The sequence below is a fragment of the Eriocheir sinensis genome, chromosome 43 (assembly GCF_024679095.1).
Source record: "Eriocheir sinensis breed Jianghai 21 chromosome 43, ASM2467909v1, whole genome shotgun sequence".
In the NCBI taxonomy this organism is placed as follows: Eukaryota; Metazoa; Arthropoda; class Malacostraca; order Decapoda; family Varunidae; genus Eriocheir; species Eriocheir sinensis.
This window is the reverse complement of record NC_066551.1, coordinates 8,360,113-8,375,722: the sequence shown is the minus strand read 5'-3', so window position 1 is coordinate 8,375,722 and position 15,610 is coordinate 8,360,113. Positions and strand designations below refer to the sequence as shown.

The window sequence follows — 15,610 nt, the reverse complement described above, 5'->3', positions numbered from 1 at the left end:
GCTAGCAGATAAGTGGAGGTGACAAGTCCCTACAGATATGACAGACATCAGAAGTAACATGAAGTAACAGGTAAGTAGAAAAGCTGTAACATGAACAAAAATCAACTAACACATTTCTTCTCTCTTCTCACAGCATTTGGAATCTTCCCCGACTCACCTGTCGCCGACTCAGGTAAGCGAATGTCTTGAGTCGCACGACTCGCAGTTGCACGTAGTCATACTCACACAGGGTTTGAATAAGGTCTGACAGATTACTCAAGGTCTTACAGTGAACTTGGATTAACCTTTAGGCAATATTGACATGCATTAATATGCCCTGTTGGTTATTATTTTATTATACACCTTACTCTAAATCTTGGACGAAGAGGAAGTCATCAGCACTTTGATCAGAATATTCATTAAGGGTAGTGAATTATTGGCCATTATTTCAAAAGAGAATATATCAGAATTGACGACAGTGTTTTGTGAGGCCGTAATGAGTCAGTGGTGGAACACTGCTGTGCTGTGATGTGTGTGTGTGTGTGTGTGTGGCATGTTGTGAAGCCTCTGCAACCCACTGGTTACCCAGGAGGCCACGCCCTCGGGCAACATAGAGGCTTCATCTCTACCGTGGAGGCCGAGGAGACCCGAGGGAGAGGGATGAGGTTTGATGTTTTTTTTTTTTTTCTCTACTCTATGGGTGCTGGTGTCAGTGGTTCAGGAGAGTTCACGCCACCGAAGGAACACCTTTAATGCCCCTTTTCTCCCCCCCTCTGGGCTCCTCTGCATCTTGAGTGAACGTTGGCAGCTTGGTGTGGTGCGGGAGGGAGCGCCGCTCCCTTCTTCCCGCCGCACCGTGTATCGCTAACACACTAAGCTTCTCCCCGCCCCGGCGACTTTTCTTGCCCGGCCGGCCTTTCAACATCAGGCTTTCTTATGCATTGATGATACACTTCACGGCGAGGAGCCGGGCCTGGCAAGGAACGTCACCACGCGGCTGAGAGCTGGCCAACAACACACATGAAAGCTTCACTTAGATGAATGAATACAATGATTTATCTGTGAGGTGTGTTGGAGTGGTCATCTCTCGGCTGGGGCGTGGGGCGGGGTGCAGTGTATTGCTGGCTTGTGCCCTTTGGGGTGGAATGGAAAGCAAGTCGTTCTTGGTCGTGCAGGGTCGGGTCAGGGGTCGGGTCGGGCGGTGGTTGGGCGGCCCGGGTCAGAGAAGGTCGGTGTGACGGAGCGCGAGGGCGGGGCGCAGCACATCGATGCTCGCTTCAGCATCGGCGCCCGACACAACCTGGCCACTAAGGTCATGAGTAATGGCGTCGAGGTCATTGTTGCCGGTAAGTGCATGGACCTCATGTCGCCGCTGTAACGGTGAGGCTGGCTGGTCGAGGGAGGAGAAGTCAACAATGTATACAAAGTACTACCTGTGTTTGAGGCCGATTTGCTGCTCAGAGTGATCACCTGGACTTGGTGGGCTGCCTCCCCCCCGACCGGCACGCGACACCCTCAAGTGTAGCAGTGTTGATCTTCCTCCCTCCCTCTCTCTCTTTTCTCCAGCGTCATCATTTCCCATCTCTTCCTTTCTTCGAACTCTTTCCACTTATTTGGTCATTCTTTTCCAACTTTGAATTCCCTCCTGTTCCTTCTTCATGTTTCCTTTAATTTTTTCCTTGATCCTCCTCCTACATCTCTTCACCATTCCTCTCAGCTTCATTGCTCAAGACTCTCCTCACAAGCACCTCTTCGTCGATACCATAGCTGGGCGTTATCGCGATAAGTTATCGCGATACTTTATCGCTGATAACAAAATCGGGTTATCGGCCATCCGCTACTTATTTAAATATATATCAGTGTCTTCGTTACTTTCGTAACCAAACTAGCGATAATCGTTACTTCTTTTCTGCCTCTCTGAAAAAAAAAAAAACGTTGTCCCCTCCCTACTGCGAATGCGTGGCCGGGCGCCCAGTGTTGTATGAAAAAACTTCGGGGTATGAAATATCTTCGATGAAGAGATTTCATACTTAGATCATCAATATTAAAACACTAGGTTATTTTTTATGTTAGACTCAAAAATCAATATATCAAAGAGAAAAATCATTTAACTTTGCCCCCAAAATTATTATTCACTGCCTCAAATTTGATATTCCATATTCGTTTGTGAGCATGCCATGGTACTGAAGGCACCCGTTGTTGTGTTATTTGGTTTTCTATCGTCAAAAACCGGCACTTTTGTTTACAAACACTGGTCTCTCGTGAACTGCGCATGTTCAGACCAGTAAGTGTAGCCCTGTACAGTCTCACAAAGCTTTTTAACACATTAAGAGTTGCTGGAAGGCTGAATCAGACATACATTACCACCATCCTCGCTGTTTCTAGAACGACACTTTGTACATATAAATACAACTCGTACAGAGTGTCATTCTAGAAACAGCGGGGATGGTGGTAGTGGTACTGTATGTCTGATTCAGCCTTCCAGCATCTCTTGATTACGGTTAAAAAGCTTTGTGAGAGTGTACAGGTCAACGCTTGCTGGTCTGAGCATGCGCAGTTCACGAGAGACCAGTGTTTGTAAACAAAAGCGCCAGCTTTTGATGGTGGTGACGCCAAATAACACAACACCGGTTCAGGCGTTTCTAGTATTACCGTCCATAGGTACGTGTCAACGTGTGGTTTTCAGGTTTTGTTAGTTTTCTAAAATACAGATAATGAAAATTTGAATTCATCGATGTTTTTTATTTGAAATATCAATATAGTATCGTTTTCGCCTATCGGACTTATCGCTAGCTAGTATCGGAATTGTGGATTTATATCGGGTATCGGTTATCGGTTATCGCCTATATTTGTGTCTCCAGTTAACGAATATCGATTATCACTGATAAGGTTTTCCATTATCAGTTATCGGTTATCGGAAATAAAGTTTTCTGTTATCGTGCCCAGCTATGGTCGATACACACTTTAGTTACTGCCCTAGCTTCTTTAGTCTTGCTTTTCTCCATCCATTTTATCTCTCCTCATTTCCTCATGCCTTCCGCCTTCACCTCTGTCCTTGCTTCACACGTTTATGCACTGCACACTTCGCCGGCACCTCCCACGTCACTTGGATGCTCTAACATAATAACCACTAACTTGCAGAGCACCTTCAATGTAGAGAGTAGAAAACACCCATCACTGTAGCACTGAGTCATTAGCTCCTGTATATAAGTTTGCAACCTGAGCACAAAATATTGATATGTCACATCCATTACTTAATTTAATTACTTTGTAGCCGCGTTGATAAGGTTCACTCTCAATTTCACTTTTACTGATTATTCCTTGTGGTTCACAGGGGACAAGACCGCCCTGCCGCTGCCTCAGGACCAGATCGTTTCAAGCAACTTGGAGAAATTCCGACGACCGATCACGCTGCCGCCCTCGACGCTGTCCGACGAGATGCTGCTCTTCGCCTCCCCCGAAACCGAGACGCCGAAGGTAAGATACTCGATTTAAGATTTTTTAGGAAGTTTGGCGGCACAGACACCTTTCTTGTTTCGATTAGTTCATCATACTTACGGTCTTTTGCATTTTTTTTTATTATTTATCATTATACAGTAGTCCTTCCATAAGCACGTTTTTTATGCAGGGTTTCGCCTATACACAGTTCAGCATGAAAAAAAAAAAGTTAGATATAAAAAAAAAAAAAAAATAAAGATACAAGATACATAAATACTATATTCAGCATACATATTATTATTTAAACGAAACTAATGAATGAAAATATCAAACGGCACTAAAAACTGGATCACTATATACTACAGGGAGTTACTCAGCTGACATTTAAACAAAGATGGCGGCGGCGGCGATGAAGCGGTCGCCATTTTCTTTTCCATATTTCCGGTTGAATAAAAGTATTATACTGTTACGAATTATGTATGTACTTGACTCCAGTAATAAAAAAAATAAAAAAACGGGCACATTGTACTGCAAAAAGAAAGGAGGGTAAACTTTAACCCGGTAGCAGCGACGGACCAAATTTGTGGCTTTACCGTGTATCAGCGACAGGCCAAGTTTTTGTCATGATATAAACCCCCAAAAAAGAGATGATGCATAAACTGATCACAAATGCGTTGATATATATTATGAAATGGTTTGCGTGAGTGATGATTTTTTTTTGTCGTTTACAGGGGCCTTTAAGAAACATGTTCCCCGCAGTTACCGGGTTAATTTTGTGCCATCGCCCAGCGTGTACTGCACTTGAAATGTTATACACGGTGTTTCTTTTTGCACGATCTAATTTGGAACCTGACATCCGTGTATAAGGAGGGTTCCTGTATATATACTGTTCATTCTTTCATTTATTTATTTCAAGTTTCTTCAGTTGATAGTTCCTTACTTTATTACTACATTTAAGTTTAAATTAGTTTCATAATCATGAAGAATCGAAGTTTGTAAGTCTTTTTTGTGTCCCAGCAATATTATTTGTTTAGCATTGTCAAGGGGCTCAGGGTGCGTGTAAGGGAGGGAGTGTGTTCTTCACTCTTCACATATAAATAATTTCTTTGCACCTACTCAATGATTTTTTCGTGTTGATTGTCATACTGATTGATTTGTAACCAACATCTGTATAGTCTATAGACAGTCAACACTAGTACCTCCAGCTTCTGTACTGGCATACCTAGTTGTGACCTAATCCATTAACAACTATAAACTGGATCACTGGTAGATGATTAGTGACATTTTGACTAACCCATACTAACAGGGTGTAGACTCACAAGCCAGACACTTAGCTGGTGGTAGTCGGCCTCCTCCTCCCCCTCCCTTCTTCGAGCGTCCGACCCCACCCAGCCCTCCGCCTCCTCCCGCCTCTCTCCTGGCGGTGCTGCAAGATAAGATTAACTTCGGGACAGACATGGACTCCCCGACAAACTTGCTCGGGACGGTGCTGTCTGTGGCTGACCTTATCACAAACCAGGGTTATGTCACACCACCCTTGTTGCCTCACCCGGTACACCCTGGATTCAAACACACCTCAGCCCACCATATGCTCAAGTCCCCCTTGACCTTTACTCATTTGACAACTGTGACCTATCTGAGCCAGGTTCCTGGGTCAGGAGACATGACACTCACAAAGGTCATAACCAACGTGTTGACCCAGACCCACAGCCTCCTGGTCCCCCTTCTTCCCCCAAGTGTCACAGCCAAGGTAACCCCCGTGATCCCTGTTGCAGGTAACCCAGTAGTAGTGGCTGGGGCTGTTTGTAGTGAGTCCTGGCTGGCTTTTATCTCCTCCTGCTTAGCTCCTGCATTGTTGTGTCTGAGGCAACACCACGTGCACTCTGATGATCCTGCAGCCTGTAGTGCACGTTGGCTTATGCAGTTATCATGTGACAGTGACTGGTGGTCTCCTCCAGTTGTAAAAGACCACCTTACCCCCATGCACTCTCCTTGCACACTTGTAGACAGACTTTCCCTATCTCCCAGACATTTCTTTAGGGACATTGAAGAATACTTGACATGTCAAGACAGTCATGTGATTAGTATTCTTGTTGACATTAGGTATGTATAGCATCAACACTTCATTATCTTGGTGACAGGTGACACAGCTGGCAGGTGGGGATGACGGTACCTACCAGACCAACACCTACTTCACCACCTACACCTACTACAACACTCTGCTGGCTGGAAATAAGCCCTTCGTCATCACCAGCAAACAAACTCTTGAGAACGTGGTCACTGTTCCTCTCCCACACACAGGAAATTTCATTGAACACACTGAGGTAAGGCTACACATGAATACCAACCTGAAGCTGTTGAGCAATGACAATACCTTACTAGATCAAAGGCATAATATTATCAGGAGAATTTGACCATTCAGACTTGACTAAAGAGACTTGGACAAAAAATTTTAATAAGAGGATACAGAACAGAGTTATGGAAGTAACTGTTAAATTCTTGTTTAGTTGTTAAAGAGGATAGCTCTTGATATGTGTATATGTATACATATGCATAGAACTTACATGATTACGTTGACTTTTCAGGTCACTTTCGAAACTCACACATACTACAAGACCCAAACCTTCACTCGCACCATTGAAGAGGAAGAATCGCAGAGTGTAATCACCTCTCATGATGTCCTGACACAGGTGGTGATAACTGAAGCCCCCTCAGTGGACCGCACCTCAGTCACTCCCAGCCAAGCCTCACTGGTCACCAAGACTTACTTCACCACACTCACCTACTACAACACAGCAGTGGAGGCTGGCACCACAGTGATCAGCAGCAACACTGTTGTCTCCTCGGAGGTTGTGACAGAAACGGCCTACATCACCAAGACTCCCAGCCTGGACCTAGGAGAGTATGGTTTGTCTCCCACATCAATCAGTCTACCGGCAGGCCTGGCCACGACCCAGCAGGATGATCTGATTCTTTATGCCACCAAAACAGTGTACACAACCCTCACCTACCTCACCACTATTCTTGAGGGCAGTGACACCATAACTACATCAAGTATTGATATTTCTTCAAGTGTTATAACTGAGCCTGTGACTACAGCTCTGAGCCATGAAGAACTCAACTCCCTTAGAGAATCTTTCTTGGCTGATCAAGTGACTCCCACTGCCCTTGGTGAAGCTCAACCTCACACTGTGTCTTACATCAAGATCCGTGACAATGTGTACAAACAACTGCGCACTCTGTTTGCTACGTACACTCACTTCACAACCCTCCACAATGGTGAAGTGCAATCCAGGCTGGAGACCAAGACAAAGATCCTCACCTCCACTGTCACAACATCCAGTGTTGCTGCCTCTCTCCTCATTACTCCTACAGGTCTGGCAGACCTTCCAGTCTTTGGAGCTTCTACAGTTGCTCCAGGAGTTGAATCATCTGCTCCTGTCCAGCTGGACCCATCCTACCTGTCCTCCCTGAAGAGTTCATACCTGGCCCTGAAGCCTACATCACTGGGTGGTCCTGGTGAGGAGGAGGGCCTGCAGGCCACTGTGGTGGTGGAGGGACATGATTCTGGCACGTTTGTGGTTAGTGACTCTACCACTTCAGCGACCCTGTTGGTAGGACCTACAGATGAAGTATCTACATCAGTAACAACAGGCCAAACCATTGTGATATTTGACCCAGAACATCTGTCTTCCCTGAAATCATCATATCAAGCAAGTATTGCTTCTGCTACTCCAGTAACTACCCCAACACCCACATCACTAGTAACACCTGAGGGTCCATCATCTGGTACACCTATATTTGTGAGTGGTGAACCCGAGGAGACTGATCCTACACCTGATCCAGTCACTCTCACATCACCTGATGCAATCACTCCCACATCACCTGATCCAGTCACTCCCACATCACCCGATGCAATCACTCCCACATCACCTGATGCAGTCACTCCCACATCACCCGATGCAATCACTCCCACATCACCTGATACACCTGTAAGCCCTGTGACATCACCAGAAACGGTTCCATCATCCAGTGAGTCGACCTCTCCAGACCCAGAGGAAGTTACATCACCTGATGGCTCTGCAGTTACTACCGAAGATGGTTCTCCAGTGGTTGTCTCACCAACTCCTGCTGCGGTTCCCTCTCCAGCTCCAGCACCTGCCCCTGCTGTTTCAGTTCAAGGTGGTTCCACTGGTGTGCCTCCAGTATCAAGTGGTGGTATAAGTCCTGGAGAGTATTCACTGACAGGTAGCAGTGACAATGCTCTCAACATTGACCTAGGTCCCATGCTGACTGCTGTGGCAGGATTGTTGCGCAACAACCTCAATGGTCAAAGTATTAGTGCCAAGTCTGATGGTGAAGCAAATGATCGCAGGAAAATAAGCCCACCTTTGCGACCCACCAACACTCTCATCTCACCACAGCGAGAGCCTTTGTTGATCCCTGTGGGTGGTGTTGGTGCTTCTCTCAGCAGCACACGGAGTCACACTTTAGGCCCTGAGCAAGGCTTCATTCCTCTGAAGCGTCCTGATGGTAGCACTCCACAGAGTCAGCCTCGGTTCCCTGGCCAGGCTCCAGCCCTTGAGGTCCCACACAACCAAGGTTTTATAAAAATTCAACCCGGGAGACCAAGACCTGCTTTCTCTGCTCCAACTAGTATTGAAGATATGGAGGGCTTTGGTCCAACCTTCCTTCCACCTCAGACACAGGCTGGCTTCACTGCAATGACAGATGATAATATTGCATCTACCAGAGTTGCTGTCATAGCTGGGTCGCCAACCATCTTCATTGGTGGTGTTGCACTTCATGACCTTCCACCTCCAGGCCAGCCAGCACCTCCTGGAAGTCACGGCCAGAACGTTGACCGAAGCACTGTCACTATACATCCTAGTCAGACAATTCCTGAGGGTCAGACAAGACCAATGCCAATACCAGTTCGAGTTCCACTTCCTGGTGATGGAGGACCAATCCCCCTGCCAGTACTCCCTGAAGGCTTCCCAGATCAAGAGGCATCAGATGATACTCATCTAGATCTTGTGTCTTCCAGACCAAACCCCCATCGCCCCCAGCCATCCCTTGTGGGGCCGCAGACCATTGTGAGCATTGAGGGTGACAACAGGATTGTGGGAACTCAGGTCATCCATGGGCACCCTACCACCCAGCGCCTCCCAGAGCCACCCATTATTGTCTCTCCTGCAGGAGGGGAGTATGTCCTTCACTCAACAGTTGGTGTAGGAATAATATCAGGTGAACCTGATGATGAAAGGCCACTCCCCCCACCAGGAGTTCGAACCACTGTCATATCAGGTGCAGAGACAGTCCTTCTGGGCCATGGTGTGAATAGGGGCCTCACCACAGTTGTGCGAGGCTCTTCCACAGTCATGTCTGGAGCCACCACAATCTTTGGCTCCCTCTTCACTCGTCCAGCATCAAGTACTGAGCAAGAGGCTGAACTAACATCCATTGTTAGTGGACCAAGAGGTGTGCCAACACGCTTCATAACCCGTGTGGAGACTATACCACGCACTGTCACTGCCACACACACAGAGTTTGTGTACACAGGAGGAGTCACCTCTACCCTGACACAGGTGGTCTACAGCACCCTGCCGCCCCGCACCATAGTTTCTACCATTGTCGGCACGGCAACAAGAGTTAATTATGTCACTGTCACTATCACTCCTGATGGTACAGCAGTGACTAGTGGACTCCATGGAGATGATGATTCAACTACATACCCCCCTGGCTCTCCCTTCGATCCAGCAAACTATCCATCCTTCCCACTGAATCCAGATCCTCATGAGGAGGAACTCCGCCTGCCTGGAGATGCAGAGGTTGTTCTGAGTGAAGACACTCTTGGTATTGCTGAGGACAATGAGATTAGTAAAGTAGTAGAGAGCAAGAGTCCAGACCAAGAAATCAGCCTGGGAGGTCCACTGAGGGCCCCTGTGTCTCTGTGTGAACCCCAGTGCTCTGCTGCTCGCTACGAGGTGTGTCGGCTCATCCGTGGGGAGCACACCTGCGTCTGCCGCTCCGGCTACTCCCGCAGGAATGAATACGATGCCTGCAAACGTAAGTAGTATGACTCCCCTCTCTGTCCCTCTCTTTGTCTCTTTGTCTCTGTCTTTGTCTGTCTCCATCTGTCTCTGTCTTTGTTCTAGTCTCTCTCTCTGTCTTTCAATTATTGAGCTAATGATATGTGCTTATATAATATTTCAAGGATTACAAAATCCCTGAATGAACAGTTGCACTTGTGGCCTTGTTGCAGCAAAGCATGGATATAAGGATATGTAGCTCACATATGACTGATAATGATGACATGTAATTGTGTCACATTCAAACAAAACCAAGAGGTTTCAGGAAGGAACAGGTTTTAATGATTGCCTATTTTCTTCAGCTTCCCTTGCTTACAACGTCCAAGTGCTCCTTGACCACATGAGTGACGGGCAGCTCATCTTTGATGCTGTTCTTCACAATGCCTCCCACCCCATCACCCAGGACCTCTCTGACATCACCACCCATGGCATAAATCAGGCCATGAGGGAGTCTCCTCTGGGTCCACGATACCACACTGCCACGATCACTAAGTTTTCAGACACTAAAGAAATGGTGATGCCAGCCTCTGTTAATGATATGGTGAGTTTACAGTGTAAAAGTAAGCCTTTCATCCATCCTTGTAACATGATGCAATTTATGAACAGTTAGTAGTAAGTCATAAACTGTAGGCAGTTACTTGCTGAAATGATAAAAAATGAACATATAAAAGTTGAGCTCTTTGGTATTTAGTTTGAAGTACAAAAAAAGTAATTCCCTTTTACCACCAGGAGCATGGACTGGTGGCAGACATCAAAGTGGAGTTTTTGAGGGACACAGAAGAGGCTGAAGAGTCTGACCTGGATGAGGCAAGGGTGAGGCAAGCTCTTGATTCAGTCCTGAGAAGCAGTAACTATTCTCTCGGGGGCACCGGACTCTTCACCAGCAGAGCAGAAGCAGTGTTGGCCTCAGAGGACTTCAACGAGTGCATCTTTGAAGACCACAACGACTGCTCTATCAATGCCAACTGCTTCAACACCCCAGGCTCATACCTGTGCGCCTGCAGGGACGGCTTCAAGGATATCTCTGATTTGCCGGGAAGAGAGTGTGCTGGTAAATATGGAATTGCTATTTTATAGTGAAGAAAATTAGCATATCTAATCAAGATGCATTTTTCAAATACAAATTGTACTGTATTAGGTTTTTGGATTTTTTAGGAGTTTTCTTGATTATCCACAATCAATGATAGCCTATGTTATTTTATCACATGAGTGTATAAAATCATATAACACTTTATTTCTTATGCACCTACAGTTCAGACTGAGCGGTGTGCACAGTGCAACTTCCAGGGCGAGTGTGTGATTGAGTCAGATGGCTCAGTGGGGTGCCAGTGCTTGCAGTGGTTCAGTGGCAATCGCTGTCAGCTCAACCTGAGAGGTAATGCTGGAGACAGGCTCAGACTAGTGTGGTGGACTCCCTGTGCTGTACTGTAGGAAACCATTATAATGAATAGAACATGAAATTTGTTACATCATGATACCTCATTCCACATACACACTAACCTTTTACCTTTATGAAGGGAACAAAATAGAGTTGCAGGCCTTGTAAATTTTTTTTTTTTGTCAGTGATGCTGATAGCACTGGTGACAGTGGGCTCCCTGCTGATCCTGCTGCTGCTGCTGTGTCTGGCACTCTGCTGCATGAGGGCACGACGCAACACTCGGGATAAGCTGGCACAAGTAAGAAAATGCATTCTCAGGAATTTATAGATTAAAATTTTTATCCTCTAACCGAATCTTGATATTGATTGTGTTGTTTAAGGTCATAATGGTTTGTCTGATTTATTGTCATTTAAATCTGAACACTATTGGACACAAGGAAAGGGTTTGGATTCACAAGAGTCAGCAATCAACCAATAAAAGTGAAAAGTTTTCTTGTAAATAGAATGAAGCAATAATAGACACACCCCACACCTACCACACACTTTACCATTTAAGTTTCTGTTCTGCTTGAGAGGAAGGTTGAAATTCTCATTCTCAAAAAATCAATCTTGTGTGAGAGAAGTTTTTTAGGGGTATTTTTGAAGAACATTTTTCATGCAGTCATTCACCACAGAGGAACACTCTAAAGTTATGTCTTGATGGCACAGGTGCCTGGCGCTCCGACCTTCTTGCGGGCACGCTCCACTGACATGTCTGGAACCCTGGATCGTCGTGCCATGATCAATGAAACCTCCTCTGAGAGCTCAGTAGAACACCCACGCCACCACAACCACCACCACCACCACCATGCCGCCTCCTTCATGGTGAGTCAGTCAGCACAGCAAAGAGAGGCAAAGTGCATGTATTGGGGAAAAGAAGTTGAGATCCTAATCTCTTTTTCAAACTGATATTGGTTATATTAGGTACAGTTTGTATTCCTTTCTCAAGCTAAGCTATTTTTTTCTTGGATATACATACATCTGTAGTCACTTTGTGTTCAGCTTGACCTAGTAGCCTACTCTTTATGAATTTAATTTTACTAAATTTTTTAATATCATGAAACTGTATTTCATAAACTTTAAAAATTACGAATATCACTTAAAAATGAATCTAAAAATAATACTTCTCCTCCTAAAGACTCCCAGCTCATCAGAGAAGGCAGAACGAGTGGTTCGCGCCCCTCGTTCAGAGATCAGCACCAGCCGGCGGTCACAGTCCTCCTTCGCTGAGGACCGCTCCATGGGCGTCCACACCACGCTGCCACCTGTGGTGAGTCTCTTGCCAGGCCTCTGAGTCCTGTGAGGTGCTGGATGTATTATGATGGAGAAAGGATAATTATAGTAATGCCTCATTTTCTGATACTTGTTGTGCTATCATCAGTGTAATGAGAAGTAGATGTTAGTTTATATATAATTTATATTCCATGACTCTTCTCATCCATTCATACATCTGCAGATATAATTAAGATACCTCTCTTTTCTCCCTAAGAACACCATACATATAGATCGCCACAAAAGTCAGCAGTAATTCAAAGTTGTTGTTTTCCAGGCTCCCACTCAAAGCAGGGAATTGCTGCAGTTCATTTGCTTTTCATGGAATGGTTATTCTCTCATGTGCTGACTTCCTGTGCCAGTACACCATAGAGTGAATGTTATGTTTTTCTCTAGCTGATCCCAAGAGTGAAGGGTCCAGCACCCCCTCGCCCGTCAGTGGTGGGCCGGGACAAGGATGGAGAGGCACGCGTCATGATTGGTGCTGATGCTCGGTCTGACCTGGCCAGCTCCCAGCAAGCCTTTGTTGACCTATTGGACCCACCAGGACCTGCTGTGTGTCGCTCCAGCAGGAGGGAGAGCATGACTGCTGCCTCCATCCACAGTAGTGCTCGCATAAACCGTTCAAGGTCACACTCCCGTGAACGGCTCTCAGATGCTTTCCTCCATCAACTCCACCCTCAGGGCTCCACCCGCTCTCGCTCTACAGACAGGCTCCACAACAGCACCCACGACCTCAACTCAGAGTTCGGAGTCAACTTTTCCTTCCGAGGAGATGGAGAACGGTGAGTTTTCATGCTGGTCCCTTACTGTGGGCATTGAAGTCCTCTACATTACTCAGTTTTCATTCCTCAAGAGTACATCTAAATCAGGCTGATACAAATATCATTAGAAGTATGATTATATTTCAACAAAAATGTCTTAGTTACATGGCTGTGCTTTTTTCCAGTTTCTAAATATTAATATAATGTAAATTAAGGGAAAGGATGTATTAATGCCCAAGATGGGCTTAGACTAGTCTAGTCAAGTATTAAACAATGATGTAATATACAAGAAACTTTCAGAAACAGTACAATGCAGTGGCATAACAATATGGTGTTGTTGATACCTGTGCAGGAGAACAAAGATTTGGACCTTCCAGCTGTTTGTGGTCTCTGTCTCAATCTATTGCTGGGAGACATTTACACAACATGTGTCTTGGAGAAGCAAATAAATGCCTTTGGTAATATGTACTGTGTACACAGAATCATAGGATATCACTAGAATGCCTTTGTGTCATATTGGCAATTCTTTGAAAATGAATCAAGGCCTATAACCTGTACATGGGTCCTGCAAGTTGCATTTATCTAACTAATGATTTCAAGTCTAGCAATAGGATATAAACAGCCCCAGGTTTCATAACTAATGATCAAAATCTCAAAACTATTGAGGCGGTGGCTGAGTGGATAGCGTTACGGCACTGCGTCCAGGACGACATGGGTTCGCGCCCCGCCCGGTGACACCAAGCTGTGATTTTTCAGTCACCGCCGAGTGGCCTAAGACTACCATCATGCTGTCCAGAAGACCACCTATCAACCCGGACTCTAGATTCTAGGATCAAAGATGAGCTCCGGGGGACAGCATGAGCCAATGCAAAATGGTGCCACTATAAACACTTGCCTGCACCACAACGGGCTAGGGCCGACCATCAAGCCCTAATTTGCAAGCCCACAGGCGCCACAGGCGAAGATGTAAAAAAGAAGAAAAAAAAAAAAAAAAATCCCATCAGCTGAGAGGAATGAGTGGATAAGTTGTGTCAAGATGGCCCGAGGGGACGTTGTGGGGGAGTTGTGTGGGAAGGGTGAACACTTGGTCCCAAAGTTCAGTTGACTCGCCGGTCATGCACCGCTGTGCAACGTTATGCAATACAGCTAACAAGTCTTGCCAAGACTTGGGTGGGGAATTGAATGTAAACAAAATAGACATCATTGTTCTTAGTGTGGCCAGTGTTACCTCTTCTCCATTTTCTTGCCTTCTGCAAATGTTGCATTCAACTATGATTGGTGTTTCCAGTAAAAGTTCACCTGTAAGAGCTGTTGAGGGAATATTTTGAGGGAATTGTTGTGTGGGATGCCAGTTTGTTGGGCTCAACTGATCCAGTGTTCCATTAATTTGGCTCAGCCCCTCATTCATGGGTCAACTGAACGTAGGTGTGTGCCACTTGCTCTGCTCAGCCTTGCCAACCCTTAGGACTACTAGGTTTAAGGATCATGAACTGCTGTAATACGAGAGGAGTGAGGTGCTGAGGGAGATTGATGCACATCTGGCAGCAAAGGAGGGCAGTGATGGCAGAGGCGGTGGGCCGGCCTCTCAGTAAGTTGGGGCACTCCCAACTCCTTACTACCAGTAATTTCTTAATTTTAGAGCACATTCAAAGCATTTTGGCAAGTTTTTGTTGCCTTTGCCTATCAGCAGTTATATTTATATACAAATATAAATTTAGTTGTTAAAAGCAAGTGAAATAGAGAAAAAAATCAACTTCTGAAAAGTTTGTTTATTTTAATTTTTCACTAAAGTATGCCCCTAAACTAGCAGTTTCAGAATGAGCAATGTTTTTTCAGTCTATTCTTACTGCTAGACATGGGGCCTCACTGTGGTCTGTATAAGAGGCAGTCCCATATGGAAGAGGTCAAAGGGACACCCACAATGCTGATGGATTAAGCAAGTTGAGAGATCCATGAAGCACTTAGGATGGGAAGGGGCCTTACATGGAAACTTGCATGGAGGACCCCAGGGTTGGTGTCGTAGAGTGGAAGAGGCAATGTGCCCCCCCAGCATGTACCCCATTGATTGATGGATTGATACTTCAAACCATGTAAAAAATGTAGATATAACATGAAAGAAAATATTAACGGTATGTTTTTTACAGGACAATGAGTGAGGCACGGTCTTATGATGAGACCACAGTGCGTCCTCCAATAAGAAGCCTGCGAGCAGAGAGCTTCTACTCCTCCAAGGCCCTCTCATCTCAGCACATTTCTGTAAGTACCGGAGGGTGTTGTGGTGCCACCTCACAAGCATGTGATAGAGTTACAAGAATGTTTATCATAATAGTGTGAAATAAAAATGCACATAATCAGCAACATAAAACTTTTAACAAAATACACAAGTAAGAGTTTTGTTAATTTATCAAAGTATATATCTGCATTATCTGATTAGTTTAGCTGATATTTGGGTTCAACCTTGACACATTACTCTGAGAATGCTTAAATACCAGTTTTGTTGTCTGTTTCCTTTTGCAGCTTTACAGTTTGGACCCTGGTAGTAATAGTATATGTAGTAACTCATAAAGGGAACATAACATGATTTACTGGTGTTCTGTGATGACAAGGTGGACTTGAAGCACAAAGCACTGTGGAGGCACTTAACCTG

At 45.4% G+C, this 15,610-nt stretch overlaps 1 protein-coding gene across 4 annotated transcripts in view; it reads left to right on the top strand.

The window, feature by feature from the left end:
• LOC127010435 (uncharacterized) overlaps positions 1–15,610 on the top strand; it is a 150,060-nt gene that overhangs the window by 132,398 nt on the left and 2,052 nt on the right. For 2 of the 4 annotated variants that reach the window (XM_050884586.1, XM_050884582.1), the window contains exons 7-19: positions 134–172; positions 1,155–1,325; positions 3,314–3,456; positions 5,559–5,741; positions 6,003–9,486; positions 9,812–10,050; positions 10,239–10,560; positions 10,762–10,884; positions 11,074–11,186; positions 11,597–11,752; positions 12,066–12,197; positions 12,596–12,984; positions 15,108–15,219. In XM_050884586.1, coding sequence (XP_050740543.1) covers positions 134–172; positions 1,155–1,325; positions 3,314–3,456; positions 5,559–5,741; positions 6,003–9,486; positions 9,812–10,050; positions 10,239–10,560; positions 10,762–10,884; positions 11,074–11,186; positions 11,597–11,752; positions 12,066–12,197; positions 12,596–12,984; positions 15,108–15,219 — 5,606 coding nt within the window. The remainder of the gene's footprint in view (positions 1–133; positions 173–1,154; positions 1,326–3,313; positions 3,457–5,558; positions 5,742–6,002; positions 9,487–9,811; positions 10,051–10,238; positions 10,561–10,761; positions 10,885–11,073; positions 11,187–11,596; positions 11,753–12,065; positions 12,198–12,595; positions 12,985–15,107; positions 15,220–15,610) is intronic. The other 2 variants (XM_050884583.1, XM_050884585.1) reach the window with 2 other exon arrangements.